The sequence below is a fragment of the Marmota monax genome, unplaced genomic scaffold (genome assembly GCF_021218885.2).
Source record: "Marmota monax isolate L192 unplaced genomic scaffold, Marmota_monax_Labrador192_F-V1.1 WCK01_AAM20220418_F8-fsc00405, whole genome shotgun sequence".
Lineage (NCBI taxonomy): Eukaryota > Metazoa > Chordata > Mammalia > Rodentia > Sciuridae > Marmota > Marmota monax.
In genome coordinates, this window is record NW_026694917.1 from 87667 (window position 1) to 115143 (window position 27477).

Genomic DNA, 27477 nt, shown 5'->3' on the forward strand with positions numbered 1-27477 from the left:
GTAGATATAATTAGTTCCCCAAGAGAAAAATATTTATGAAAATGAGTGGAAGCTCAGGAGACAGGTTGGCAAAACCAGAGCCTTGGCTGGCTGACATGGTGCCTTTCTGTGAGTCAGAAAAAAGCACCTCTTGGGACCTACACAGCCCTGGAGCACATGGCAGGACAAACATGCAGGGACTTTATGCAAAGAAAGGGTCTCTTGGTGCAGTTGTCATCTAGCATATGAGTAGACAGATAGGATCTCAGCCACTGGCCTCCTAGGCTTGCCACCATGGTTCAAGGACACACACTGGACAACCCGGAGTCTCTACCTTGAGCAAATCTTCATCCAGTGGTAAATGAAGGAACCCAACAGGCAAATCCAAGTTGGAGAGCTCAGTCAGGAGACTGCAAAGCATGACAAAATACCACTGAGAAAGGAGAGAGCTTCTGCAGGAAAATCAATGTAACAGGATGATATAGGAAGTTGGAGAGGCTGAGGACTGAGAATAAGCTTTCAGATGTGGGAAACTGGCAATATCATAAACCACAGAAAATAAAACCAGCCAGTCCTAGAATACCTAGGTGCTAAGAGATGTTAGATCTTTTGTGTGTGTGTGTGGTGCTGGGGATTGAACCCAGGGGCTTGTGCATGCAAGGCAAGCACTCTACCAACTGAACTAGATCCCCAGCACAAAATCCTTTGTATTTTTTTAAGTAAGGAAGCCCTATATTAACCTCTGATCTCTACTCTTTCATCCTCCCAACAGCCCTGAAACCAGTGGATCTACATTCCATGTATCAGGTGGGGCCCCTAATGGCCGTGGAGACCACTCGGGGCATAGTGCTGCACTGGCGAGCCCACAGCTGGCCACTGCGCTCCAAACGCACACCAGTGGCCTCCCTGCACTCCGTGGTCAGAGAGCTGGGGGGCCTGGCCGGGGGCCCCCATACCGTGGTGGTGCTGGGCCTGGGAGCCCACTTCACCACCTTCCCTCCATCCATCTTTGCAAGACGACTGGCAGGGATTCGGGCAGCTGTGATGGCCCTGCTGGAGCGGGAACCCAGAACCCTTGTGGTCATCAAACTGGCCAACACTGGCTATAAGTCTGTGTATGGCAGTGACTGGTTCACCCTGCACATGAACCGGCTCCTGCGATCTGCCTTTGCTGGTCTCCGTGTGGCCTTTGTGGACGCTTGGGAAATGACCTCCAGCCTGGCCCTGCCCGACAACATCCACCCAGGGAAGCTCATTGTGAGCAATGAAGTGAATTTGCTCCTCTCCTTCATCTGTCCCACCTGAGAGCTTCTGAGGGTTGTTGGCCTAGGTTGACAAAGGGCCTGGGCCACTGTTATGAAGAAAAACACAGCCATAATAAAGCTTTTGGAATAAGGGCAGATGCCATCAACTTCTCTCACAGCAAAACGTGATGGCTTCCTAACTGATTCAGCAGATTCTATTCTTGCCCCACAACAACCTCTCCTCCACTCAGAATAAGAGTGATTTTTTATTAAATTCTTGTTTATTTGGTACCAGGAATTGAGCCCAGGGGCACCTTACCATAGAGCTACATATCTAGCCATTTTTGGTTATTTATTTTTCTTTTCTGGCAGGCTCTCACTAAGTAATTTAGGGTCTCATTAAGTTGCTGAGGCTGGCCTTGACCTTGCCATCCTCTAGCCTTGGCTTCCTGAGATGCTGGGATTACAAGTGTGTGCCACTGCACCTGGCAAGTGATTCTCTCTCTCTCTCTCTCTCTCTCTCTCTCTCTCTCTCTCTCTCTATATATATATATATATATATATATATATGTTTTTAATGAGACATTAAAAAAATAGCCTGCTAAAAAGCCAAGGATCTCCATTTTACTTAGTATACTAAGCCCTTTACAATGATCACCAAGGCCCTGCAAGATGGCTGTACCTAACTCTGCATTATCCATCCCTGGCCCTTCACAGTCTGACCCCAGGGACTTAATGACGCTCAAGCAGGTTAAGCTGTCCTGCCTCAGGGGCTTATACCTGCTGTTCCTGTGCTTGGAATCGCCTTCCCCCAGATCTTCATATGGGCGGCTTTCTTGTCATTCAATTCTCTGATCAAAATCTCATAGGTTTTTCCTGACCACCCAAACTTAAGTAGCACCCTCTCTTCTCTCTGCTAACCCTTCCTCATTTTTTCTATATCACTAACTACAACCTATAATTATTTGGTTGCTACTACTATTGTGGTTGTCACCTCAATAAAATGTGGTTTCCATGAAGGACAGAGGGTGTCTAGGTTGCTCACTGTTGTATCCTGTGATTTACAGCAGTGTTTGATGATGCAATATTCAATAAACATCCCTTGAATGAATAAATCAGTTAATGAGTTAAAGTCAGGTGACTAAGGCGAGCTTCTCTATGTCCTGCACCTTTTCTCAGCAAACTGTACCCTAGGAGAAACAGGCAATTGGTCAAAGTGATCCCTTGTTGTATGGTTATCATTATTAATGTTTCTTTTTACATTCAGGGAGCTTCTACTTTCACTTTGGAGGACCCTCACAAGAACATTCTTGCATTTTCCAGAGGCCTGCCGAGGATTCACACATGTAGTTTGGCTGCAGAGATAGGCAGAGAGTGATATCCACAGTGATATTCCAGTGCCCTGAATGGAAAATCGGTCTCCTGGAAGACTGGAAGTGACTGGCCTTGCCTGCTCCGATTCTGGCTGATCAGGTCTCTGGGTCTCATCCATGAAGTGTAGACTCGTCCTCTCCGCCCTCCGGTTCCTGGCTGCTGTTTCCACAACTCTTTCTTTCTGGTTGAGAGGCTTCCCTGACCACTAGAAAGGGGGCTCCGTGACCAGGCACCACCACGTCGGCGGTGCCCAGGACCCTCTTCCGACTCCGCTCCTGAGCCACTGGGTCTTCACTCAGCGCCTGCCACGAGTCCTCATCCCCGTCACGCTCAAACACATCTCCAGCCACCACAACGGTGCCCAGGGCCGTGCCCTTCACCACTACGCTCACGTCCCGCTGGCCTCCGTGGCCCGGCGTGGCCCACACCTCGAGCCCAGGTCCTAGGCGCAGGGGCCGCCCCTCAGTCAGTCCGTGGGGCAGGTAGCGGCCCCCTGGCAGGCAGAAGTCGTGCGAGACCAGCAGAGCAGCCCCCGGAAACAGCCCCAGATTTCCGATATGATCCGAGTGCCCGTGGGTCCCCACCACCAAAGTCACGTCTCCGGGGCCCACCCCTTGCCCCGCCAGGGCGCCCAGCAGCTCCTCCCGAGCCCAGGGGCCCCCAGTATCCACGAGGATGGGGCCACGGGCCGCCTCTTCCAGGGCGGTCTCCGCGCTGCCGGCCTCGGGCGAGGACTCTTGGTGACTAGAGCCCCGGCCCCAGGCCTGAGGCAGCACGAGGGTCACGGAGCCGTCCGCGCGCACGGCATCGCCCACCTCCTCTGGCTCCGCGTAGCCTCGCAGCAGAACCACCACGGAGTACAGGTCGCCAGGCACCAGCAGAGGAGGCGCCCCGCGCAGCTGCTCGGTCCGCACTAGGTTGCTCATGGCAGGGGAACCACGGGCTGGCGAGAAATGAAATGTGGCTGTGGGCGAACGCCTCCAGGTTCTCAGCTCTGCCACTAGCCAAGCGGCACCTTGGCTCTTTGACACCCCTCCCCCTCTTTTTTTTTCTTATTATTCCCCCGTGTACAGATTGCAGAATCACGTTGATTATACAGCCACGTTCATACCTACTGCCAAACAAGTGTCTGTTGCATTCTGCTGCCCTTCCTATTCCCCCCCCTCCCCCCTCCCCCCCCCCTCTTAAGGTGGCATCGCCCTCCACTTCCGGCCGACCGTGGTACTGACCCCGCCCCAATAGTCTCCAGGTAGGTCCTCAACTGTCACCTTTCAGAGGACATCGTTTTATCCTTCCCTCTAACCCTACCCTTTCTCTACCTTGAACCTAATCGTAGAGCCTAGCACAGAACTTCCTGAACGAAGCACAGAAATCAGAAAATCGCGTGGTATTTTGTCCTCTGCGGGCGTCCGTAGCCCAACTACGGTGGCCGTATCGACACCACACAGTTAACTTTTAGTTTTAGTGCTTCCCGCAACCTGCAGAGGCTGCTCGGATTTCAGCCTCCCTACAGTTCTCTATCTTGTGACCCCTGCCAGCTTCCTTGGGGTGCAGAATTACCAAGCGCCATTAGCTGCTAATGGCGGAGGCCAACGGCCCCATTGTCTGGACGCTGCCTCATTGACAAGCTACAATGTGTGCAGAGTCGTTTGAAACTGGGCCCAGACGATAGTAAAAAAAATAATAAAATAAGTAAGTTTAATTGCGATATAGAAAATTTGGCACCCGCGAAGTTACGGAATAGATCAGGTAATTACCCCCACCTAACTTATCATTGCCTCACCGCCACCTACTGTCATAGTCTAGTTCACGGCTAGTATGTAGCCTCCTGGGTGAGGTCATAGAGAATGTCTGTCTGGCCTCTTTCTTATAAGGGTCCAAAAACAGATCTCTTGAGGGGCATAGTGACTTTCTCAAGGCCCATAACTCCATGCCATCGCTGACTGTCTTTAAAGAGGAAAGCTCAATGCTGTCACCACACACACACCTGCCATTTAAGTGGTTGGATGGCAGGCAGAAGGCTCATTATGTTGGAAGGACTTCCTCCTGCTGCTCCCCCCATTTCCCCCATGGTCATGTCATCCTGCATCCCCAAGATCCTCCCTGAGGTCATTTGGGAAAAAACAGAAGCCTTGGGGTGGGATCACTCATACACAAACACACACCCTTCAAGCTGTGGGGTAGGGAAAGCTGAGACTTAAGAGGGTTCTTCTCCATGACCCCTCCTGGGGGCTCAAAGGCAAGAGTCAGAGATCCTCTGGGTCATGCTTGGGGTGGCCTGAAGTCTTGATTCTCTCCTCCTCCTTCTCTCCCTCCTCTTCCTCCTCCTCTTCTTCTTCCTCCTCCTCCTTTTCTTCTGCATTCTCTTGTCCATCTGTGATCTTCTCCTTTCCAGTCCAAGTTTCCTGAAGACATGCTAGGTGGGGTTAAGAGAAAATAATTTAAATATTGGTTCTGGGAATAAGGAGGTTGTTGCCTGGCAGGAGAGGAGCCCAATCCCTACATTTACCTGTTTCAGCAGCTGGGAGCACATGGCCTTCACAGAGAAACTGCTGTAGGGGCTGCTCCTGATGGTGGAAGTACCAGTCTCCTACAACATCTTCAAACTCTTCCAGCATCGTCTCACACTGGTCAAGTGGAATGGTGGAAAGAACATCTGCTCTGCTGGGCTTTGGACACTTTCCTCTCAGCTCTCCACTCCCTACTCCCTACTCCACTGATTGGCCTCTCCATTGAGAGACAGGTAGCCAGGAGGTTAAGCTTGGCTTACATCTATTTATGATCTATCTTCATCCAACCAATATTTAACTAGCACCTATTCTGCTAAGTAGGTTGGGTAAGCTGTGAGATGGGTAAGGTGATCATACCTACCACATCAGGTTGTGAGAGTAAATGAGGCAGCAGCTAGAAAGTATGTGGTCCAGAATCTGGGACATAGTAGGTGCTCAATAAGCAGTGGCGGATAGTAATAGTTTCCAATATTATTTGATATTCTATTGGGCCCACTTTAATTGATGGCAAAGTCCTCATTCTGCCCCCTTCTTCCTGCTGAGAGCTGGACATCCCCTACAATCAAATCCTGGGACCAAGCTCTCCTCTCACCTCCCTGGACAGTTTGGTAATTTGTCTTACCTGCTTCTTTAGGAATGTAACCTCCACGCTGGGCTCATCCCACAGTTCCAATGGGATCCCCAGATCCACCTTCACTCCCTTCTGCACTAGGCCTTTCAATGTTGCCATGGTCTGACTCTGACCCTGAAAGATGGAGATTTGGGATCAGAGCAACCATCCCACCTTTTCCTTCCCTTTTTCACCATAATAGCTTTGTCAACACAAGAGGCTCAGGGATGAGTTCCATGAGGAGGGTGAGAGAGTCTGAACAAGAGGGGACTCTCTAGAGGTGGAGGGAAACGGGCAGATAATTCTTGAGGATCTCAGGGGACACAGGTCTTTGTTTCTGAGAATTAGAGTCTTTCCCTATTTAAGAATCTCACCTTGGCATATCTCAGCGATCCCTTGCGCTCAGCATGAACACTGTAATCCAGGATCCGCTCACATAAATTCTCCAAGGCCTCTTCCAGCCTTGTCTCTCTGTGGGGAGAAGGGAAACAAAGACTCCCTGGATGCTACAGGGGCTTCCAAGGCTCTTTGGTGGACTGGAAGGTGAAGGAGCACCAAGAAGGACTCACGAAATGCTGTAAGGCACATGTCTCTTCCTCTTGCCTGTGTCCAGGACCTGCCCCAGCTCCAGGACCTCTCGAGATCGGCCAGTGCGACTCAGTTCCTCCTGTAGCTCCATGCTTAGTAGCTTACACACTGGTAGTGAGGAGAGATGTCCAAGGGGATACAAAAGAAGAGTGAACATGCCAGTTCATTCTGCACATGACCAAAGGCAACAGAGGACGCAAGTGCAGACTCTGGAGCCAAACTGACTGGGTTGGAATTCTGACTCAGCTTCTCAATATCTGTGTGACAATCTTGCTGTGTCTCAGTTTCTTCACCTCTATAATGGGGATAATACTATGTCCATGACAAGAGTGAGGTGAGAATTAAATAAATAAACCTATGCAAAATCTCTGGAATAGCTCTGGCTCACAGTGTTTATTGTTACTCTGCAGTTCTTTATTGTGCTCCTTCTGTATACACGCTCATGACAGATCAATAAGATTCATGATCTTTGTCTCTGAGACACTGTCAATGTAGCTAGAGATGGATAAATGGATGATGACAATATGGCGCGATGAACCCTACGCCAGGGTTAAGACCAAGAGATTTAATCTCACTAGGAAATGCAAAATCCATTCAAAGGTTACTTAATGACTTCTTACAAATCTTTGATTCTCATAAGGGTGAACAACATGTCTATTACACTACTAGCATATACTTGGCTCATGATAGTTCCAAAGAAAAAAAGGGGGCTCAGCTGGGCATGGTTGTGCATGCCTGTGATCTTGATGTCTCAGGAGGCTAAGGCAGAAGGATCACAAGTGTGAGGCCAGCCTCAGCAACTTGGCAAGGCCCTACGCAACTTAGCAAGACACTTTCTTGAAAAAGAGAGAGAGAGAGAGAGAGAGAGAGAGAGAGAGAGAGAGAGAGAGAGAGAGAGATGGGGGCATAGCTCAGAGGTAGAGGGCCCTAAGTTCAATACCCAGAACTAAAACAAAATAAAACACAAAACCCATACATAGATGAAAGTAACCTAAACAGGCAAAAATAACATTTCTTTAAACGTACCCAGCACTGTGCTAGAACCTGAGATACATAGGCACTCCCCCTTTCTCCAAGGGTTTATGACTGCAGGAGGTGACAACTGAGGAAGAAGGCTTCCAAAGGAGGTGATATTTAAACTGAACCTTGAAGAATGAATAGGAACTTATCAAATACAGAAAGAGGGCCATTTTGGGCAACGAAAAAGAGCAAAGTCCCAGAGGTGTTAGAGGATGTGCAATACTCTGATCATGAGAAGTTCAATGTCTGAAGTGGAAATACTAGCCAAATATATTGTTACATTGTGTGCATGTATGAATATGTAACTACAAATTCCACCATGATGTACAATTATAATGCATCAATAAAAATGGGGGGCTGGGGCGGGAGGAAATTCAGTGTCTGAAGCATGGGCACTTTAGGGATGAGGATGGGGTATAGGAACTATGAAAGTCACATCATACAACAATTACATGCTCTGCCAAAAAAATGCTGCCTGGATGCTGATCATAGTAGGAGGCCTGCAGGGTTGTTAAAGCAAAAACTTCCAAGATTAAGTCTGTGTTTAGAAAGACAGGTGGCAGGAGAAGAGTGGGGATGTAAGTAAAAACAGGCACAGGATTAGAACCAAGTCATGAGGGACACTGATGTGGAAATGCAGAGACTGTGTGTATGAGGTGAAGAGAAAAAGAATGGGGGGGGGGGACAAGCCAACGAGGCAACAAACCAGGGAAGTAGGGTACTCAATGACAAGGCTCTGAAGTGTCCCTCTCATTAATGCAGCCAGGGAAGATGCTGCTTGCTGCAAAATCTATACAGTACACGCTGGCTGCAAAGCTTCCCATTGACTGGGAACTTAGAGTTGTTTGGCCTCCTCATATTTTGTTATGAGCTTTAAAGGCCGAGTTACTCATCCTCAAACCCTCTGGGGGAGGATGGGACCTGTAATTTGGAAGCGTCTCTGCCGCGGGGACAGAGGAAGTTCACAAAGTATAAGAATCACACCCCGCCCCTGAAGGCTCTCCAGATTTAGGTCTGGTGGGTGATCTGGGGGGAACACACGCACATTGAAGATGATCGGTTGAGTGGGCGGTCCTAGGCAGACAATCCCTGAACTACAATTTCCACAACTCACTGGGGCCCACAACTGCAAGAAAAAGTGGGTTTACTCTGGAAGTTAAATGGAAAATGTAGTGCCACAATTTCGCGTTGGACGTAGGCGTTCCCTCCCCGGATCCTATTCCAACTCCGCCAAATTCCAACAGAACCTCACTCGGGGGTTCAAGGAGGTCGAGTGACCCATCCATCACGGTACGTGTGCCCCGGCCTAAACGAAGAAGGAGGGACAGGGAGATGCTAGTAGAGGCTACTCCCAAGATACCTTCGCATTTGCTGGGCAAACGTTCTGTGTCATCGTCCTCTTCTTTCGGCGTCCCAGCCCAAGCACCAGTCACTGTCAAAAAGAAAAGCAATATTCCTAACCGCACAGGTCCCATGACAATGCGCGGTGCACAACCACCGTTTGCCTTCAAACCAACTTCGGGAAGGCGGCGGACCCTTTAAATTCAGAGGCGGTAAGCAGCAGCCTTAAACCCTGCCTCCCTGCCTGGAACCATCAGCGCATGCGTAGGTCCAACCCGTAAAGGGGTGGGGCCTCAGGGCGCTGGGTTTCCCCGCCTGTTTTGTGGCGCCTCCTGAAGGTCCTGGCTGCCGGGTAGTGAAAAAATAAATTCAAGTAACAGACTAGGAGAGTGTGCTTCTCGCATATACACGTAGTAACAATTTTTAAATGTCATTTCAGTTGTGAGCTTGAATGGTTTCTTATGGCTTGGGGAAGTGATGGTGACTTTCGGTTTCTGCCAGGACCTAGTGCTGGGAGGGGGCGGGGCCAAGATGGCGCCGAGCGCCGGGTGAGCGGCGCTTTGGCAGCGGTGAGAGGCTTTTACTGCCCTCTGCATCTGGTTGGCGGGGGCGGGTCTGAGGGGTATCCGGGAGGAGACCCCATGAAAGGCCCGTGTGGGGACTAGGAAGAGGACGATTGGTGGTGTGTCGGTGCTCTCGTGGATACTCCGTGTGTGTATGCATTGGAGGAATGTTGGGGGAGATGGGTGGTTTCTCTGAGCCTCCTTTCGTGCTGCCTGGTTCTCTGCTGGGGAAACGACTGCACAAATATAGCTCAAGTTAATTCTCCTCTGAGAAGTCCTCCTGCCGTCTCCCCTGATCTGAGACGCTCCCGAGATTACAGCGTGTTTTATGAGCCCTTACTGACAGTGGGTACCGCAGGGTTTTGAAGGATTAGTAGGAGTTCACTAGGGAATTGGGACACGACCGCTTCTTGTATACCCTGCATCAGGCATAATGTGTGGAATAATTTTGTTCCCTATAGATAAGACTTGTAAAAATCGGAGAGGAGACTTGGGATAATTTGAAAAAAACACATTCTCCCTCAGCCTTCATCCTCCTGTCCCCCCAGTTCTGAACACAGTTTGAAGTTACTCTTCCTAATGCCCAGATCCAATGGTGCCTTTTGACCACAGTGTAAACTCCAACCTTCAGCCTATGTCTTTTTATTGGTCTCAATAATTGTGATAGTATTTATTGAGCATCTGTATCTCTAAGGCCTTACAATTCATTCATTTATTCAAAAGGTATTTATTATTTACAGTGTCCCAGGCACCTGTCTGGGAACCAGGGATACACCAGTGAACATCACAAAGATTCCTGTCCACATGGGGATGATGGGATAGAGACGATAAACATTGTATCCTCTAACGATACAATGTATTAGGGGTTGTTAAATCTTATAGAAAAGAAAATGTAAAGCAGAATGCCGAATTAAAATAGCAGTGGTAAGGGCAGACAGGCAAACAACATCTGAAAAGAACAGAGAAAAAGCTGAATGGCAAGGTCACGGAGGCTGATGTGACTGGATCAAAATAGAAAAAGGAAGGAGAGGGGATCAGAGAGGTAATGGGAAGAAGACAAATCATGAGGGGCCTTATAGGCCAATGTAAGGATGTTATGAGTAATGGGGAACCATTCCAGCAGAGAATTGACAACCTGATTTATATTTTAACAGAATCACTTTGACTCTTATAAGGAATAGATGTAGGAAAACTTAAGGTGGATGGCAGAAGATCTCATTCAGAGGATATTGGAGCTCTGCAGGAGATAGTCTTGAGCCACAGAGAGGGAGTTGAGAAATCAGGTTGGATTATCTGGCAGATTTGATATGAGGGCATAGATAAAGAATGAGTTGCTGAATGGGTGGCAGATGGAGGATGAGGAATGCTAAGGCTTGATCAGGTGGCACAGGAGATCAGAAATTCACTTTTAACAAGGATTTTGAATCATATTTCTTTTGATCTCTTCTATCTGCCCCATTCCCCTGCCAGAGTATCCATCTCTCCACCCTGGGGCCATATCCTTCTGGTGAGGGAAGGAGGTGCTCCAGCATGGCTGAGGAGAAGAAGTTGAAGCTCAGTAATACCGTGCTGCCCTCGGAGTCAATGAAGGTTGTGGCTGAATCAATGGGCATTGCCCAGATTCAGGAGGAGACCTGCCAGCTACTAACGGATGAGGTCAGCTACCGTATCAAGGAGATTGCACAGGTAAGCTGGTCCATCTGCCCAGCTCTGCATTGTGTCAAGGTTGTTACCTTGACATGGCCTTCTTTTTCCTCAGGGTCTTGGATTTACATCTGTTTTTCTGTCCCTCAGGATGCCTTGAAGTTCATGCACATGGGGAAGCGGCAGAAGCTCACCACCAGTGATATTGACTATGCGCTGAAGCTAAAGAACGTTGAGGTGCATGTGAGAGACAGGAAGGGGGCTGAGGACTGGGATGGGTGGTGAGACACTATCTTCTTGGATGCTGCATTTGTCTTCAGCCTAGCCTCTCCTGGACTGTTCTTACACCAATGCCCCCCCCCTCTCTCTCAAAACAGCCACTCTATGGTTTCCATGCTCAGGAATTCATTCCTTTCCGTTTTGCCTCTGGTGGGGGTCGGGAGCTTTACTTCTACGAGGAGAAAGAGGTTGATCTGAGTGACATCATCAATACCCCTCTGCCTCGAGTGCCCCTGGATGTCTGCCTGAAAGGTTGGGGAAAGGGAGAGTGGGGTGGCAGGGAGGAGGGAGAGAAGGAGAAGATGTATGGTGTGAGGAAACTCACAAGTGAAGAAACCCTCAGTGTGAGAGCCCTGCTGAATAGCAGGAAGGAAAACACACCTGCCATGGAGTGACTTCCCAGTTTCCATGTCCAGCAATTCAACTTGACACCTTCTTTCCTCGCAGCTCATTGGCTGAGCATTGAAGGCTGCCAGCCAGCTATACCAGAGAATCCACCCCCAGGTAACCTCCACACCCAGAGCCCATCCCTCTCTCTCTGCTGCCTCCTTTCAAACCACTCCACTCCACCATCATTCCTGCTGTGATTGCTTTCCCATCAGCTCCCAAAGAGCAGCAGAAGGCTGAGGCCACAGAACCCCTGAAGTCAGCAAAGCCAGGCCAGGAGGAAGATGGACCCCTGAAGGGCAAAGGCCAAGGGGCTGCCCCAGCTGATGGCAAAGGTCAGTATTCTAGGTCAGGCCTCTCCTGGCTCTTATCCCAAAGCCACATGTGAAGTGGATGAAGTTAGGGCCAGAAAGTCCCAGGAAGGACCAAGAAGCCTAGAGGAAGCCAGGTATCCTGGGGTAGTATGTAGAGGGTACTGAGTCCTCTTTTTTCCCCAAACCTGTTTTCCCAATTCACACAGGGAAAGAGAAGAAGGCACCTCCCTTGCTAGAGGGGGCCCCTTTGCGCTTGAAGCCCCGCAGCATCCATGAGCTGTCTGTGGAGCAGCAGCTGTACTATAAGGAGATCACTGAAGCCTGCGTGGGGTCGTGTGAGGCTAAGAGAGCGGTGAGGGCCCCATCCACCTGCCCTCAACCTAAGACTCCTCTTGGAGCCCTTGCAGATTCCTCCCCAAGAGATCTGCCGCCACCCCATTTGCTTCCCTCCTCCCACAGGAAGCTCTGCAGAGCATTGCCACGGACCCAGGGCTCTATCAGATGCTGCCACGGTTCAGTACCTTCATCTCTGAGGGGGTGAGAGGACTGGGAAGGCCAGGCCAAGGATGAGGCTTGGGGGGCAGGGATAGCAGGGGAAGCTCACCTGAGGGGTCTCTCTGCCCCACATCCCTCCCTCTCATAGGTCCGTGTGAATGTGGTTCAGAATAACCTTGCCCTGCTCATCTACCTAATGCGCATGGTGAAGGCGCTGATGGACAACCCTACACTCTATCTAGAAAAATATGTGAGTTGTCCCCTTGCCCACCCTCCTCTTCCTGGGGTTAGGGGACTCTTGTTACCACCCATGGAAACCACTTGTCAGAACCAGCTGACCTGCCACTTCTTCCTTAGGTGCATGAGCTTATTCCAGCTGTGATGACCTGTATCGTGAGCAGACAGCTGTGCCTGCGACCTGATGTGGACAATCACTGGGCACTACGGGACTTTGCTGCCCGCCTGGTGGCCCAGATATGCAAGCATTTCAGCACAACTACTAACAACATTCAGTCCCGGATCACCAAGACCTTCACCAAGGTAAGCCTCAAGAACATGTCAACTATTTCATATCACCACCCCAGGGTTGTCACCAGTACAATGAGAGCTTCAGCCAAACCAATGTGGCAGTTTTGGCAGGGGAAAATAACACCTGGGACAAGGGGCAGGGGGACAGGAACTCGTGGGGGTTTGGTCTGAGGAACTTGAACCTCATGTGCAACATCTTAAATGATTTGTAAGGAAAGTGTTTATGGAAGACCTGAATCCTTAGCAGTCTTTTCATACTCCTTCATCTAGGTTTATTTTCCTTCTCTACAGAGCTGGGTGGATGAGAAGACTCCCTGGACAACTCGTTATGGCTCCATTGCAGGCCTGGCAGAGCTGGGACACGATGTTAGCCCCTCACCCCAGGGGAAGAACTAGGGGAAGGGAAGCAGTCTTGAGGTCTTAGAGGGCACCACCCCTCTACACCTGAGAGACTTCTGGTGACCCTGTGGCCCTGGCTTCTCCCTTTCCATTTTGACAGGTGATTAAGACTCTGATTCTGCCACGGCTGCAGCAGGAAGGGGAGCGAATCCGCAGCGTCCTGGATGGCCCTGTGCTGAGCAACATTGACCGCATAGGAGCTGACCACGTGCAGAGCCTTCTCCTGGTGAACAGACTGCCCTCCCTGACTTCTTCCCACTAATTCCCCCTTTCCCCACAGAGATGGTGGCTTAGCAAGGAAGCATCCAGTACATTTGCTTAATCCCATATTTGCCATCATATTTGTTAACAGAACACTCTTCAGACTCGAATGCTGTTTTGGGTACATTTGCTTAATCCCATCTTTGCCATCATATTTGTTAACAGAACACTCTTCAGACTCGAATGCTGTTTTGGAGACAGAAAGGCGCAGATAGGCTAAGATTTAGGGGCTCTTAACATATCCTGTGGCTTTTCCTGATTTGTAATGATACCCCCACCTCCAAGCTTCTTTCTATATCACTGTAGGGCCCATCTACAAGGCAAATGCACACCTATCGGTCAAGTACCCCTTAGATGTCATATATACAAAGCAAATATAGCAAGTCCTTCATTCACACTAGTTGGTGCTGTTTCCTTATGAGGGAGAACCACAGTATTCCTTACAGATGGAATTCCTTAGTTTTGTCTCCAATAGGGGCACCCTGAAATGTATGGGTGATTCTCACCCCTTCCCCCTTGCTCTTCTGAGATTACTAGCCTTCCCTCTTTTGCCTTCTCTTTGTAGAAACACTGTGCCCCTGTACTGGCTAAGCTGCACCCCCCACCTGACAATCAGGATGCCTATCGGGCAGAATTTGGGTCCCTTGGGCCCCTTCTCTGCTCCCATGTGGTCAAGGCCCGGGCTCAAGCTGCTCTGCAGGCACAGCAGGTCAACAGGACCACACTGACCATCACACAGGTCAGTTGCTAAGGGGAGGAGGGTGAGAGGAAATTAAGAAGGATCTGGGGATGGGATTCACAGACACATGCACATGCAGGTCAAGTCGACAAAAGTCTTGGGGAGTCTGGGCCCCCTAGTGAAGGATGCCCCAACCCGTGAGAACTACTGAGAAAGATCAGGAGCAATACAAGTCTTCCTTAGGCCATTCTTTTACTTGGGTGTTGACATTTTCTTCTTGCCTCTCCGTCTTGCAGCCCCGGCCCACGCTGACCCTCTCACAGGCCCCTCAGCCTGGCCCTCGGACCCCAGGCTTACTGAAGGTCCCTGGCTCCATTGCACTGCCCGTCCAGACACTGGTGTCTGCTCGAGCTGCTGCCCCACCTCAGCCTTCTCCTCCTCCAACCAAGTTTATCGTAATGTCTTCTTCCTCCAGTGCCTCATCCACCCAGCAGGTATGTGGAGACTGGGACAGGGATATGTCCCTTCAGAGCCCCTTGGGGAGGCCCCAGAGTAGAGCTCAGTCCCTTCTGTGCCCATGGAAGTACTACTTGCCAGGGTCTTGAAGGCCTCAAGCTGGCAGTAGTCTAAAGTTTCTTGAGGATGGACACTGTTCACAGGGAAGCTCGTGCCCTATCCCCCTTAGGCCTTTGGGGAAGTGGGAAGGTGCAAGGTGATTGGCACTGCATTCTTTTCTCCCCCAGGTCCTGTCCCTCAGCACCTCAGCCCCTGGCTCAGGCTCCACCACTACCTCTCCAGTCACCACCACAGTCCCCAGTGTGCAGCCCATTGTCAAGCTGGTCTCCACTGCCACCACTGCCCCACCCAGTACCACCCCCACTGGCCCTGGCAGTGTCCAGAAGTACATTGTCGTCTCGCTCCCCCCAGCAGGGGAGGGTAAGGGAGGCCCCCCATCCCATGCCTCTCCAGTTCCTCCCTCATCATCTTCCCCCTCACCACTTGGGGGCAGTGCCCTCTGTGGAGGGAAACAGGAGGCTGGGGACAGCCCCCCTCCAGCTCCAGGGACTCCAAAGGCTAATGGCTCTCAACCCCCTGGGTCAGGCTCCCCTCAGCCTGTTCCCTGACAATGTCATCCATCTGTTGGCTGCCTCCTCCACGGATTCCTACACATGCACACACGCACGCCGGCTGGAAGAAGTAGTAGGCTGCTTCTCCCACATGACTTTCTTTTTAGATACTTTACAGTCAGTTCCTCAGAATAAAAGTTTGATTTGTAAGTCCTGAGCCTTCTTTTGCCAGATACCATGGAAGGGTGAATCCATGGAGGCCTCCTGGCCTTAAGACTCTTCCTGCTCAAATTTAGGGCTATAGGCCAAGATGCCAAGAAAGAAAATATCGTCCTCTTCTTGACCGCTTGTTGCCTTTGCCGCCTGTGTCTGTACTTGGGGAGCCTCAGATCCGAATGACATAGGCATCACTGTGGCTTAGGTGGCGTACCCACTTGTGGGGGTTGGCATTGCTGCAGGGCCTGAAGGACAGCCTGAGGAAGCGAACCTGGAGGCCAGAGCATGTATGCCGGGGGAGTTCAAAGGAGAGGCTTGCGGGGCCCAACCCCAGCGGAGGAGCTGAGGTGGAGGGCCCGTGGCTGGGAGGCCCTGGCAGGCCTGGAACGTCCATCTGTGAGGGAAAAGGGCAGGGAAGCCATGAGACCAGGCAGCTACCTGTGCTGGTGGAAAAAGAGTGCAAGAGGGTCAACAGCAGATACCTCGAAAAGGCCTGAGAGTTGAGAGCCTCCCTGTACCCGGGGCAGGTCCCAGCGAAGGGCTCCTTCCCCCAGCTCTGCCTTCTGCTCTGGACTGCTCAGCTCCTGAGACAGGCTGCAGTATGGAGGTGGAAGGTGATGGGTTCAGCCATGCCCTCCTTAACACAGTGCCACTCTTCACCCCAGGAAAGTTCCCTAGGGAGCAGACACTAACCTGACCACCCCTCGTGGCAGAGGAAGGTGCAGTCGGACATTAAGAGCTTGGCTGCAAAAAAGAAAAATGTTGGATCAGCCCCAGGAAGGCAGAGTGCCTTGTCCCTGTTCCTTGAATGTCACAATGGGAGTTCATCTCTATCCTGGCCCCTTCCCATATACTATAGCCTCTACACTGGATTCTGAGCCTGATGGATACACCTGAAGGAAGCAGCAGACTCTTGGCCTTATCTCATGTCGAGAGAGCTGAACCAAGCCTAATCAGCCCTACTCTTACCTCTTTGGGGGCAGATCACACCGTAACTTCAGGTAAACCTGGAGCCTGGATGAAAGAGGGAAATGCTATCACATACCCCATATCCTACTGGCACATCACTATTGCTTATGCAGGGCTTCATGTAAGGTTGTACCCCAAGAAGGAGAAGCAAGATCCAACCCAGTATCACTAGTCAAGCCTTTTTCCAATTTGTGTGCTGTCACCTCTGCCACCACCCATCCACAGTAAGTTTTGGAAACATATATGTCTTGGCTTGGCTTCCAGAGTAGTTGTAGAACACAGGAAATGGTCTCACCGGCCTGAGCCTCGGTCCCACTGCACAGAGGGAAAAAGCCGAAAGGGAAGCAGGGAGGGGAGGTCATCGGAGAGTTGGTACCTCATCACAGTCAGCTGAGACCAGAGAGGAATGAGGTCAGCATGGTCTTAGGCTGGCACTCCTTCCCTCCCCTTTGTTCAAGGAGCACAATAGGTTACCCTGATCCTCACCTCACCCTGGGGTGGCTGCAAACGAAGGATCCGATGAGACTCAAACTCATCCAGGTTTACTGAGCTGTGAAATGAAACCTCATCAACCCGAATTCCTGGCCCGTACCCTGGAAAAAGAAAAAAATCCTTCTGACCCATGCTTAGAGAGAGAAGAGGAGGTAGGAGAGAAGGAGCTCCTTCTCAAACTTTCCTCCATGAAACCTTTGGCAGTGACCTACCTCCTCTAGAAAAAAGACCCCTATTCTCCTCACCTCTGAGTTCTGACTTCCCCACACAAAATTCTTCTGTCAAGCCAATGCGCATCTCTGTTGAAGGAAAGAACATCAGGAAAGATCAAACACTGCCAAACATGCCCTCAAGAAGCCCATGTGAAACCCAATCCTGGGCCCTCACCAGAGCCGCTGGGAAGGAAGCTCTTCAACCGGATCTCTCCCTGCACATCCACCTTCAACAGTGAGCCCTGAGAGTGGCGGGGAGGTTAACAACCAGAGTCCTGACCTCCCAAACCTGTTTCCCAAGTACCATTTGTTCTCCACTCCAGGATTGGGAGCCCAAACTTACATTAGATGCTATCAGTACAGACAATCTCTCGACCACATCTAAAAAAACTTCATTCTTCTGGCTCTGAGGAAGAAAGGGGGTTTAATGGTACAGGCTAAAGGCCTGTTTCCAAAATAATAGATAAAAAGAAAAGGTAGGCCCTGGGGTAGGACTTGTAGGTGAAGAAATAATATCCATGTCTAGGGAAATGGAAAAATATAGCAGGATCTTGGGATTCTGGTGCCACAGGGGAGGAAAAATAAAAGTATGACCGTATCCATCCGTCTTTACCTTACCTGATCAGAGCGACTGGACAAGACAGGGCGACTGGCTGCACTGCTAGGGGCCACTTTGCTCTGTTGTGTCTCAGCCCCAAACTGTAAAACACCCAAAGCAACTAATCTTCAGCTTTGGTGTTCCCAGCCAATCCCCCTCCTTCCTGATCCTCCTCTTTCCCAGCTACTGACCAAGCCAACGCTGCTGAGGTCAAACAGACTGAAGGGCTTGCTGACCACGGCTTCTGTCTGGATGAAGTTCCTCAGCATCTCTGTGGACGTTGTCTGAACATAACCATAGTCCTAGTGGTGAAAGAGGACAGAAGGAGATTTGGGGCTAGTCAATAGAGGGAGGGAGTGAAAAGAAAAAAAAAGAGAGTGGGTTTAGCTTCCTAACCACAGGATCCCACAGTAAAAAAGAGAAACACGTTCAGGGAAATGGGGGATAAAAGGAAAGTCCTTGGGCCTTACCAACACTTCATCCAGGAGTTCATAGACAAGAGCCACATTGCGAGAGATGGTCCCCTCGCTGAGGGAGCCACAGTAGTCCCCCAAGAGAGTGGCTAACCTGAGGAATCAGGGCAGACTGTTCATAAATAAATCTTCCTCCTTGCAGGCCCCCACCCCCAGGTGCCTGGCCTAGCCCTCCTCACCGGGACAGCAGCTCTAGAAGGCTGAAGGGAGAAATGTTTTCAGAAGTGGTGGCCACCAAATAGAGGCTGCTGTGTCTGATGTGAATGAAATGTCGGTCATCGTGGTGCTGAAGAAGAGGCGGGAGGGAAAAAAGAGGGTTGTAGTGAAGGAGGACCCACGAGATCAGAGCTCGAACCCGGATGTCCCTTCCAGTCACAGTAACAGTGTGCCTTGGGGGTGGGGGGGTCCCTGAACCCTTCCTAAGGCCTGCTTCCTAATAGATACGGGGTTAATGACAGGTGCTACCCCAGCCTGGTCAAAGACTGAGACACGCAAACACCGCTGCGCCTGGTATGTTGTTGGCGCTCAATAAACTTTCGTGAGTTGTATTTGGAGGAAAGTAACCCCCGAGCGGAAGCCTCCAGGGAAACAGCCCCTGAAAGCGAGGGAGGCAGCGCCCACCCCGTTCCCCAGCCCCCGGCCCAAGCGCCGCCAGTGGTTACCATGACAACCGGGGACTCGTCTCCAGGCAGTCCCGTCAGCTTCCGGTAGAAGAGCTCAGCCACATCTCGGCCACCACTGTCCCCGCGGACTGGCCGGGTAGAAGGATAGTTAAGGAGTGGGCCACAGACTGGCTCTGGGCTAGACTTCCACCCAGCCGTTCCATCCCGCCCAGCGGGTCAAGGATACAGTCTTTGTAGATGAGAGGGTCCCCCTTGGAAGACAGGATGAAGAACTGGGAAATCATGGCCGTTCGAGAAAGAAAACCAGAAGACGAAGAAAGTTGGGCCTGCCCCACCCTGCCGCCCCGGAACAAAAGAACGCGCATGGGCTGGCCCTTTAAGAAGGACTCCCCTCCTCCCTCACCAGCTCGGGCCGCGGGAAACCCGGCGCCAGTCCCGCGCGGCTGGAAGATTCCCCACAACCGCCCACTACCTCCCCGTCACTCAGACCAGGGTCGCCTGGTGATTGGCTGAGGTGGTGGCCTGCGACGGACGGGAGTACTGGAGGACCCTACACTTCGATTGGCCCGCCCGCGGCGGCGCCGGTCACGTGGTGAGAGACGTTTCGCGCCAATTTCGGTTGGTCTGCCACACTCCGCCTCACCGCCGTTCTTTGCTCCCAGGAGTGAAACTCCTGAACCTGCCAACTGCTGCCGCACGGCCCCTAGCAGCAATGGCACTTAAGGACTACGCTCTCGAAAAAGGTAGTGTGCTGCAACTCTGGGAAGGGATCCTGCGTGGGACGACTCGGCAAACACCTGTTGGCGTGTGCTGGAATCTTTGGGGACCAGGGTCTTCGGACCTTGGGGCGCGCGAGGCCGGAGACAGCCAGGTGGCAGCGGGATTGAGGCAAACAGTGTCGGGGAGGCGCGTGGGAAGCATCGGGATCGAAGAAGAGCGGGTAGTACCGCCCAAGACGGGTGCTGGGGTCGTGGGGGGGCGAGAGCAGCATGGGAGGCGGCAGAGGGGAGGGTCCCTCGCGCCCAGAAGAGACCCGGGCCGCTGGGAACCACATCAAAGGGTCCTCGGCTCAGGGACGGGGACCCAGGGCCCGCCTCCCTTGGCGCCTTGGGGCATTCGCTAGTTCCCGCGTCCTCCGGAGACGCGCCGAAGTCCCGGGGGCGGGCAGGCAGGGGCCGCTGCGACCTGCGATTGGCTGTTTTCTGCCGCCCTCCAAAGCGGAAGTGGAGGCGGGCGGAAGTTGCGCGATGCAGTTGGAGGGAGTGTAGTGTGTAAACAGTGTTCTTCCGCGCGGTGGCCTCGGAGCGAGCGGCCGAGGGTGGGGGCGTGCCTGGACTCGGGGATTTAGCGCGAGACCGCGAGAGGCGGCGGTGGGGTGGGACTGAGTGGCCCTTGGCGTGCTGGCCAATCGCCGGACGGGCTCCGGCTTCGGGCGGAGGAATCCCGAGCGGTGAGGCGGCTGGAATCCGGGCCCATGTGCTTCTTTGTTTACTAAGAGCGGAAGCAGTGGCGGGAGCGGGGGTGGGGTGGAGGGCCACTTTGGTGGCGGAGGTGCTGGCGAGAGCTGAGGTCTAGGGAAGCCAAGGGTAAAGGGGAGTCTTGTGGGTGGAAGGAGAGCTGAGAACTTTGATACCCGAGGGTGTTGTGAAGGTGTGGGAGGCCGTTCGGGAAGAATGCTGTAGTTCTTAACTGCCCCGGGCCCCATATTCTTCCCCAGGTAAAAGCATGCATGTGAAAAGGAGTCCTGCTCTCTTTGGGAAGAACTGTATAGGCTTACTTAAATGTTCACGTAATTAATTAGTTCGTGGGTCCTGTTAAATATGAAAGTGGGCTTCTTAGGTTTCTGGTAGGAATTTGGGGTGAGGAATTTAGAAGAAAGATTGCTCGTCTTGATTTCACGTTTACGTTGTAGAAAAGGTTAAGAAGTTTCTACAAGAGTTTTACCAGGATGAGGAATTTGGGAAGAAGCAGTTCAAGTATGGGAACCAGTTGGTAAGTCAAAAATTAGGAGAAGGGAGTGGGGAAGGGGTGGAGCTTAAGATGCTGTAGTGGTTTTGTGGCTTGTTTTAGCAAGTGTGTAAGTGATCTATTTGGTCAAGCACCTGATATTTGATAACTGAATATCATACTACACTGATAATGACTAGGAAGTTTTCAGGAGTTGGGAGATTGTTATTTGGGGGCTGAGAAGTGACTATTGTTGTTGTGCTGCTTTCTAGCTTGTGGAGGCCCAGAGACTGCCCTGGGCCCACTGCAATGGTTTTTGCATAAGAACAAGATAAACTTGGCCCTGAGGTGTTACTATCCCTTTCCCACACCAGGTTCAACTGGCTCATCGGGAACAAGTGGCAATGTATGTGGACCTGGATGACGTAGCTGAGGATGACCCTGAGCTTGTGGACTCAATTTGTGAGAATGCCAAGCGCTATGCGAGGCTATTTGCTGATGCTGTACAAGAGCTGCTACCCCAGTACAAGGAAAGGGAGGTGAGTGCCTGGAGGAACAGAAGACCAAGAAATTGAAGCCTCTGGTGAGAGGATCCTGATGGTTTTGAAGTGTTAGAAAGGAGAAGTATTAGCTCTGCCTGGGGCCCTCTGTGTTCTCTCCCTATCCTGCTGCTCATATTTGCTGTCTTCCTTCTCTCCTAGGTGGTAAATAAGGATGTCTTGGATGTTTACATTGAGCACAGACTGATGATGGAGCAGCGGAGCCGGGATCCTGGGGCTATCCGAAACCCCCAGAACCAATACCCTCCTGAGCTCATGCGTAGATTGTGAGTATCTCTGTGGGGAAAGGTCAGGGACTTGTTCCTTAGGACCTTGCTGATGATGATTTTTCCTTCCTTAGTGAGCTGTATTTTCAAGGTCCAAGCAGCAATAAACCTCGTGTGATCCGAGAAGTACGGGCCGACTCTGTGGGGAAATTGGTAACTGTACGTGGAATTGTCACTCGTGTTTCTGAAGTCAAACCCAGGATGGTGGTCGCCACTTACACTTGTGATCAGTGTGGGGCAGAGACCTATCAGCCGGTATGTCTGCAACATGGACTAGGAAAGCATTTAACATTCCTTGTTTTTCTGAATGGTGTTTTTGTTGGTTGGTATTGATCTGTTGTTCTCTGGTTATTGTTGAAAGATGCTAATGCATTTACTCTATTTTTTTTAGTATATAGTTTTCTTCTTGTTTTCCTTTTTTGGTGGTTGTCATTATTGACCAAGAGTAGCTTTAAGGAGTACTTGATACTTCTAGAATGCTTTCTGTAGGGAAGAAATGATTCAAGTGATGATAAGTGGTTCTTCTGATTTCCATTGGTGCTTTCTTATGTCCTAGATCCAGTCCCCAACTTTCATGCCTTTGATCATGTGCCCAAGCCAGGAGTGCCAGACCAACCGCTCAGGAGGGCGGCTGTATCTGCAGACCCGTGGCTCCAAATTTATCAAATTCCAGGAGATGAAGATGCAAGAACATGTGAGTTTGGGGTATGTGGCTCAAAATAGGTGGAACACAGGGTCCACTTGTATCCTACAGTCAATTCCTGAAAGGCAGGAAGAAAGAAAAGCCAAAAAAAAGAGATAAGACAGAGATCACCTAGAGCAGGAGGGAGGTTTACCTGGAATTTTCTGATTGAGTTGGAAAGGTAAAGGATTCTTCCCTTTTGTAGTGTAGTTAAAGGTGGGCAGGCTGAGAAAAGCCTTAGAGTGCCTAGGGAAAGTCAGGTTGCTGTGGATTTTCTTTGTAAATTTTTTTCCCCTTTTATTTCATGTACTCTTCCACTTCTCTAGAGTGACCAAGTACCTGTGGGAAACATTCCTCGTGGCATCACAGTGCTAGTGGAAGGAGAGAATACAAGGATTGCCCAGCCTGGAGATCACGTCAGTGTCACTGGTATTTTCTTACCAGTCTTGCGCTCGGGGTTCCGACAGGTGGTGCAGGTGAGAAGAGAAGTTTCAAATGAAGAGAAAACAGTCCTTTTCCTCTTCACCCATTTTTTTTTATCCCCTCCCCCACCCCCCAGAGGGTTTTGTCAAGAAATTTAGGGAATTGGGTGGGGGCAAGTTAAAACAGATTTCATTCACATCCTAGCATTTTCCTGTCCAAGGGTTTACTCTCAGAAACTTACTTGGAAGCCCATCGAATTGTGAAGATGAATAAGAGTGAGGATGATGAGGCTGGGGCCGGAGAGCTGAGCAGGGAGGAGCTAAAGCAGATTGCAGGTAAGGGGTCAGGGAAAGGAGTGGGGATTTGAGTGTCTTTCTAGCCCCAGAATATATTCTAATTTCCTTGCAGAGGAGGATTTCTATGAAAAGTTGGCTGCTTCAATTGCCCCAGAGATATACGGGCACGAGGATGTGAAGAAAGCACTGTTGTTGCTTCTTGTTGGTGGCGTTGACCAGTCTCCTCGAGGCATGAAAATCAGGGGTAAGCAGGAAGAGGACGCATCAGCTCAGGTGGATAAAATTATGTGGGAGGAAAAAAAGGGTGGTAAAGTTCATTGTCTCTTAATATCACAAAATAAGAGTTGGTGTCTTGGCCTTATGGGTACAGGGAAGCTTAGAAGGAATAACAGGAAAGGATGCAGACCTGAGAAGTGGTCTTTGTTGGACAGCATGCTTAGGAGAATGGTCATTTGGCTTCTTTCTTTTCTTCCAGGTAACATCAACATCTGCCTGATGGGGGATCCTGGTGTGGCCAAGTCTCAGCTCTTATCTTACATTGATCGTCTGGCACCCCGTAGTGAGTAGGGATAGAGTGAAATCCCATTCAAAAGGTGGAGTTTGGCTGGGAGAACAGGTCTCCGGTGAGGGTTGATGGAAGGAAAAGGAATGTAACCCCACAGCATTGCATAGTTCTTTAGCCACCTCAAGAAGGCCTCAGCTGGGGGAGCAATTCCAGTGCAGGCCTTGCCTCACTGGCCCATCCCGTGTCCTTGCCCTATGCTTGCTCCCTTCCTTGTCCTTTGTCTAAAACATGTTTGCTGCTTTTTTTTCCAGGCCAGTACACAACAGGCCGGGGCTCCTCTGGAGTGGGGCTAACAGCAGCTGTGCTGAGAGACAGTGTGAGCGGAGAATTCACCTTGGAGGGTGGAGCCCTTGTGCTGGCTGACCAGGGCGTGTGCTGCATTGATGAATTTGACAAGATGGCTGAGGCTGATCGCACAGCCATCCATGAGGTCATGGAGCAGCAGACCATCTCCATTGCCAAGGCGGGCATTCTTACCACACTCAATGCCCGCTGCTCTATCCTGGCTGCCGCCAACCCTGCCTATGGGCGCTATAATCCCCGCCGAAGCCTGGAGCAGAACATACAGCTTCCTGCTGCCCTGCTATCCCGATTTGACCTCCTCTGGCTGATCCAGGACCGGCCTGACAGAGACAATGACCTTCGGTGAATGAAGTTTCACACCCAGAGAGACCCCTCTTTTTAAGTCTGGAAGGAGTGAGGGAGGTGAAATCAGAAAATCCCCCAACTTCTGGTTGTAGTAACTCCAGAGCCTTCCCCTCTTACAGAAAGGCTGGTCTGTAGTTCTTAGTGTGAGGCCTAAGATGCTGATGAGGGTTTCCTGGAAAGTCTGGCCTTGCCTCTGAGGGAGAAGCAGAAGGAATCAAGTGAGGGATTTTTGAAGTCAGGACTTTGGCATGTATCCCTAAAACGCATTACTCCTTGCCTCCATTCTTCCCAGGTTGGCCCAGCACATCACCTATGTGCACCAGCACAGCCGGCAGCCCCCTTCCCAGTTTGAACCTTTGGACATGAAGCTTATGAGGTAGGAGGGCTAGGTAGGGATGGGTGTACCTCAGCAAGTCCCTAGTACATGACTGTGTCTTGGGCCACATGTTCCCTGAAAAGCTTTTAGTCTTGGGTATTTTTTGCTACTCTTCTGACGTAATCTAATAATAATAAGAACAGTGAGTCTTAGGTCCCTGTTTACCAGCCTGACTTCATGAGAATAGTGTATGCATCTTCAGATCCTGCCTTACTTTACCACCTCTGCTGGATCCTACTCCCTAGACACTGTATAACTCTTCTCCAGAGCCACCCTCCCACCCATCCTGAGGTTTTTATTCCTTTTGACCTATTTAGTTAAATGATCTTCTTTATTTATTTATTTATTTTTAAAAATTTTTTATTGTTGGTTGTTCAAAACATTACAAATTTCTTGATACATCATATTTCACACTTTGATTCAAGTGGGTTATGAACTCCCATTTTTACCCCATATACAGATTGCAGAATCACATCAGTTACACATCCATTGATTTACATATTGCCATACTAGTGTCTGTTGTGTTCTGCTGCCTTTCCTATCCTCTACTATCCCCCCTCCCCTCCCCTCCCCTCCCTGATCTTCTTTAAACAAAGACTATTTTTGTTCCTTTTAGCTATGTCATAAAAACTCTCAGGGGACTGGATTTTTTGTTTTAGATATTCATTGGATCCTTTCTTATGGCAGGTGGATTTGTCTTGTTTTTTAAAGGGCCTTTTTTCCTGAAAAGTCGGAAATAACTTGAAATGCACTGGCATCTCTACTTTGGGAGAAATTTTTCAGTGATACTCAAGCCAAGCAAATAATCATCCATTGATTTCTTTTTTTCTGTTTAATAAAGTTCTTTCCAAGAATTTTCTTAAATGGGGGACCCTTGTGCAGATAGAACACATGCCCCCTCTACTCCGTTCCCATCTCCTTTTTCTGCTTCCCCATGAACCTTTTCTCCTACAGACGGTACATAGCTATGTGCAGAGAGAAGCAGCCCACAGTGCCCGAGTCTCTGGCTGACTATATCACAGCAGCATATGTGGAAATGAGGCGAGAGGCTTGGGCCAGTAAGGATGCCACCTATACATCTGCTCGGACTCTGCTGGCTATTCTCCGACTTTCTACTGCTCTGGTAAGTGCCCAGTCCCTATCATACTGGATGGCAGTTAGTTTTTGATCCCTACTTGGCAGTTTGCCTTAACACGATCCTCTTGCTGCCTCCTCCCTCCCACCGGCCCTGCTGGGGCTAAAGTGCTGACAGTGCAGATAGTGGTCCTCTCCGTGCTACCGCACTGTGGGTACTTGCTGCTCCAGCAGGGCATGCACAGCGCCCATGGAGGGAAAGGCCTTCTCTTCTTGCTTCAGCCTCACTGATGGATGGGTGGGTTCAGTTCATTCCCTGTGTCCTACATCCTGTGCTATAAAACTTTCATTTCTGTCCTCACATCTTGGACCTTGGTCCTGGGGGCTCCAAAGTGCTGTTCGTGCAGGTAGTGTGATTACCTGACCTACTGCTGAGCTAGCACTTCCCGAGCCCCCAGGACACACCCCTCTGCCAATCGCCTCCTTGGCTGAGCTCCCAAGGCTCCATCTGTCATGGTGGGGAGCCCAGTGGAGTTCAGAAGGGTCTGGTCTCCCTCACAGGACAGCTGAACACCGGGACTGGCCAGTGTTGAGAGGCGGAGACTTGGGCAATTGCTGGACGCTGCCCTGGGCATTGCACTTGTCTCGGTCTGACAGTGCCGGCCCAACACTGCGGATGTGGAGGGCAGGCAGGGGTCCCCATCCTTGTTCTATTGAGTAGGCAATGCATGGCTTGCCCTGCCTTAAAGCTGGAACAAGGGGGCTGTCCCTAATTTTGTTCCATTCCCCTCCTCCTGTCCCCATCTCTCTCCCCTGCCTTCCCTTTAGGCACGCCTGCGAATGGTGGACACAGTGGAGAAGGAAGATGTGAATGAAGCCATACGGCTAATGGAAATGTCAAAGGACTCACTTCTAGGCGACAAGGGGCAAACAACTAGGTGAGTGGCTTCATGAAGGATAGAATTGAGTTACTGTGGCTTTCTTGAGCAGGTCACTTTATCTTTGTGGTTTCTGTATCCACAAGTGCACAAAATTGGCCTCAGAATTCACTGGCCACCATCTCTGTTGCTGTCCAGCATTCTGGTTTGTACTCTAATTCTTCAAACTCACATTTCCTTCAGGACCCAGAGGCCAGCAGATGTGATATTTGCCACTATCCGTGAATTGGTCTCAGGGGGCCGAAGTGTCCGGTTTTCCGAGGCAGAGCAGCGCTGCATATCACGTGGTTTCACACCTGCCCAATTCCAGGCGGCTCTGGATGAGTATGAGGAGTTGAATGTCTGGCAGGTCAATACCTCCCGGACAAAGATCACCTTTGTTTAACTGCTATCTGCCTGAGACAATGAACCAACCAGGATTATGCTGACCTGCTTGCTCTTCTGAAAATGTAATGACGCCCTGGAGGGGAAGGAGACCCCTTCTTCCCATTGATGCACTTGTTTTATTCCTTTTGCTAATAAAGTGTTGCCACCTTTTAGTTTAGGCCTAACTTCAGTTAAAACACAACATTGTGGGGTTTTCAAATTCATATCCCATTCACATTTGTGCTTGTTCTATTCTATTCATCTGATAAATCATGTAAGGTATCTGTTCTATCTGCCAGGCACAAGAATCCAGCAAGAGTGACTTCACTGCCATATGGAATATGGAGATTCTTTGAGCTGGGTCTCCATTCCTCTCCCCCTACTTAGTCTCTCAATACTTAACTGGACCTTGTTGTGTGCCAGTCTGACTTTGAGAATATAGTAGTATGATGGGAAACAGGACTTATTGAC

General features: G+C 50.5%; 6 protein-coding genes across 13 annotated transcripts in view; 3 read left to right on the plus strand and 3 right to left on the minus strand.

The window, feature by feature from the left end:
• The window catches only part of LOC124081059 (NXPE family member 3), a 31023-nt gene extending 28668 nt beyond the window's left edge, over window positions 1-2355 (plus strand). The window contains exon 7 of the mRNA XM_058573556.1: window positions 752-2355. Coding sequence (XP_058429539.1) covers window positions 752-1284 — 533 coding nt within the window. The 3' untranslated portion in view covers window positions 1285-2355. The remainder of the gene's footprint in view (window positions 1-751) is intronic.
• Window positions 2356-2443: 88 nt separating this feature from the next.
• Window positions 2444-4139, minus strand: Mblac1 (metallo-beta-lactamase domain containing 1). Of its 3 annotated transcripts, none has more exons than XM_046427190.2 (2): window positions 3917-4139; window positions 2444-3540 (listed from the first exon to the last, which is right to left on the minus strand). In XM_046427190.2, the coding sequence occupies exon 2, from the start codon at window positions 3521-3523 to the stop codon at window positions 2708-2710; it is 816 nt and encodes a 271-aa protein (XP_046283146.1). In that variant the 5' UTR covers window positions 3524-3540; window positions 3917-4139; the 3' UTR covers window positions 2444-2707. The 3 variants fall into 3 exon arrangements, with proteins under 3 accessions (XP_046283146.1, XP_046283147.1, XP_046283148.1); XM_046427191.2 differs by having other exon boundaries at window positions 3827-4139; XM_046427192.2 differs by lacking the exon at window positions 3917-4139 and adding an exon at window positions 3709-3766.
• Window positions 4140-4278: 139 nt separating this feature from the next.
• On the minus strand, window positions 4279-8917 carry Cnpy4 (canopy FGF signaling regulator 4). The gene is made up of 6 exons (XM_046427193.2): window positions 8686-8917; window positions 6287-6413; window positions 6092-6188; window positions 5730-5852; window positions 5107-5224; window positions 4279-5013 (listed from the first exon to the last, which is right to left on the minus strand). Exons 1-6 carry the CDS (start codon window positions 8798-8800, stop codon window positions 4844-4846), a joined length of 750 nt encoding a protein of 249 aa, XP_046283149.1. The 5' UTR covers window positions 8801-8917; the 3' UTR covers window positions 4279-4843.
• Window positions 8918-9113: 196 nt separating this feature from the next.
• On the plus strand, window positions 9114-15492 carry Taf6 (TATA-box binding protein associated factor 6). Of its 2 annotated transcripts, none has more exons than XM_046427177.2 (15): window positions 9114-9235; window positions 10700-10915; window positions 11024-11110; window positions 11251-11404; window positions 11600-11656; window positions 11755-11874; window positions 12060-12205; window positions 12313-12390; window positions 12497-12598; window positions 12706-12888; window positions 13168-13242; window positions 13376-13501; window positions 14102-14275; window positions 14512-14709; window positions 14959-15492. In XM_046427177.2, exons 1-15 carry the CDS (start codon window positions 9128-9130, stop codon window positions 15337-15339), a joined length of 2205 nt encoding a protein of 734 aa, XP_046283133.2. In that variant the 5' UTR covers window positions 9114-9127; the 3' UTR covers window positions 15340-15492. The 2 variants fall into 2 exon arrangements, with proteins under 2 accessions (XP_046283133.2, XP_058429544.1); XM_058573561.1 differs by lacking the exon at window positions 9114-9235 and adding an exon at window positions 9253-9377.
• On the minus strand, window positions 13647-19302 carry Ap4m1 (adaptor related protein complex 4 subunit mu 1). Of its 2 annotated transcripts, XM_046427184.2 has the most exons (15): window positions 19092-19301; window positions 18905-18993; window positions 18422-18528; window positions 18240-18336; window positions 17961-18071; window positions 17790-17870; window positions 17515-17577; window positions 17347-17413; window positions 17205-17258; window positions 16954-17060; window positions 16763-16857; window positions 16468-16512; window positions 16192-16242; window positions 15981-16092; window positions 13647-15892 (listed from the first exon to the last, which is right to left on the minus strand). In XM_046427184.2, the coding sequence occupies exons 1-15, from the start codon at window positions 19228-19230 to the stop codon at window positions 15668-15670; spliced, it is 1443 nt and encodes a 480-aa protein (XP_046283140.1). In that variant the 5' UTR covers window positions 19231-19301; the 3' UTR covers window positions 13647-15667. The 2 variants fall into 2 exon arrangements, with proteins under 2 accessions (XP_046283140.1, XP_046283141.1); XM_046427185.2 differs by lacking the exon at window positions 16468-16512 and having other exon boundaries at window positions 19092-19302.
• Window positions 19303-19451: 149 nt separating this feature from the next.
• Window positions 19452-27179, plus strand: Mcm7 (minichromosome maintenance complex component 7). 4 transcript variants are annotated; one of them, XM_046427179.2, is made up of 15 exons: window positions 19452-19608; window positions 20778-20857; window positions 21187-21351; window positions 21514-21638; window positions 21713-21893; window positions 22195-22332; window positions 22647-22796; window positions 22964-23078; window positions 23152-23283; window positions 23515-23598; window positions 23856-24249; window positions 24545-24628; window positions 25583-25751; window positions 26531-26640; window positions 26824-27179. In XM_046427179.2, the coding sequence occupies exons 1-15, from the start codon at window positions 19578-19580 to the stop codon at window positions 27023-27025; spliced, it is 2160 nt and encodes a 719-aa protein (XP_046283135.1). In that variant the 5' UTR covers window positions 19452-19577; the 3' UTR covers window positions 27026-27179. The 4 variants fall into 4 exon arrangements, with proteins under 4 accessions (XP_046283135.1, XP_046283137.1, XP_046283136.1 ...); XM_046427181.2 differs by lacking the exon at window positions 19452-19608 and adding an exon at window positions 20199-20315; XM_046427180.2 differs by lacking the exon at window positions 19452-19608 and adding an exon at window positions 20406-20451.
• The last annotated feature ends 298 nt before the right edge of the window (window positions 27180-27477 follow it).

What these genes read in the sequence shown, in the direction of transcription:
- Mblac1 (XM_046427190.2), bottom strand. Translation starts at nt 3,523, where the DNA reads ATGAGCAACCTAGTGCGGACCGAGCAGCTGCGCGGGGCGCCTCCTCTG.
- Cnpy4 (XM_046427193.2), bottom strand. Translation starts at nt 8,800, where the DNA reads ATGGGACCTGTGCGGTTAGGAATATTGCTTTTCTTTTTGACAGTGACT. An exon ending in TTACATTCCTAAAGAAGCAG is followed by an intron (nt 5,225 to 5,729) that starts GTAAGACAAATT and finishes CCACTTGACCAG; the next exon opens with TGTGAGACGATGCTGGAAGA. An exon ending in GCTCCCAGCTGCTGAAACAG is followed by an intron (nt 5,014 to 5,106) that starts GTAAATGTAGGG and finishes AACCCCACCTAG; the next exon opens with CATGTCTTCAGGAAACTTGG.
- Taf6 (XM_046427177.2), top strand. Translation starts at nt 9,128, where the DNA reads ATGGCTTGGGGAAGTGATGGTGACTTTCGGTTTCTGCCAGGACCTAGT. An exon ending in TGAGCGGCGCTTTGGCAGCG is followed by an intron (nt 9,236 to 10,699) that starts GTGAGAGGCTTT and finishes TTCCCCTGCCAG; the next exon opens with AGTATCCATCTCTCCACCCT. An exon ending in CACTCTATCTAGAAAAATAT is followed by an intron (nt 12,599 to 12,705) that starts GTGAGTTGTCCC and finishes CTTCTTCCTTAG; the next exon opens with GTGCATGAGCTTATTCCAGC.
- Ap4m1 (XM_046427184.2), bottom strand. Translation starts at nt 19,230, where the DNA reads ATGCGCGTTCTTTTGTTCCGGGGCGGCAGGGTGGGGCAGGCCCAACTT. An exon ending in CTTCTAGAGCTGCTGTCCCG is followed by an intron (nt 18,337 to 18,421) that starts GTGAGGAGGGCT and finishes CTGATTCCTCAG; the next exon opens with GTTAGCCACTCTCTTGGGGG. An exon ending in CTGTACTGATAGCATCTAAT is followed by an intron (nt 17,414 to 17,514) that starts GTAAGTTTGGGC and finishes CGCCACTCTCAG; the next exon opens with GGCTCACTGTTGAAGGTGGA.
- Mcm7 (XM_046427179.2), top strand. Translation starts at nt 19,578, where the DNA reads ATGGCACTTAAGGACTACGCTCTCGAAAAAG. An exon ending in CCCAGTACAAGGAAAGGGAG is followed by an intron (nt 21,352 to 21,513) that starts GTGAGTGCCTGG and finishes CTTCTCTCCTAG; the next exon opens with GTGGTAAATAAGGATGTCTT. An exon ending in GACAGAGACAATGACCTTCG is followed by an intron (nt 24,250 to 24,544) that starts GTGAATGAAGTT and finishes CATTCTTCCCAG; the next exon opens with GTTGGCCCAGCACATCACCT.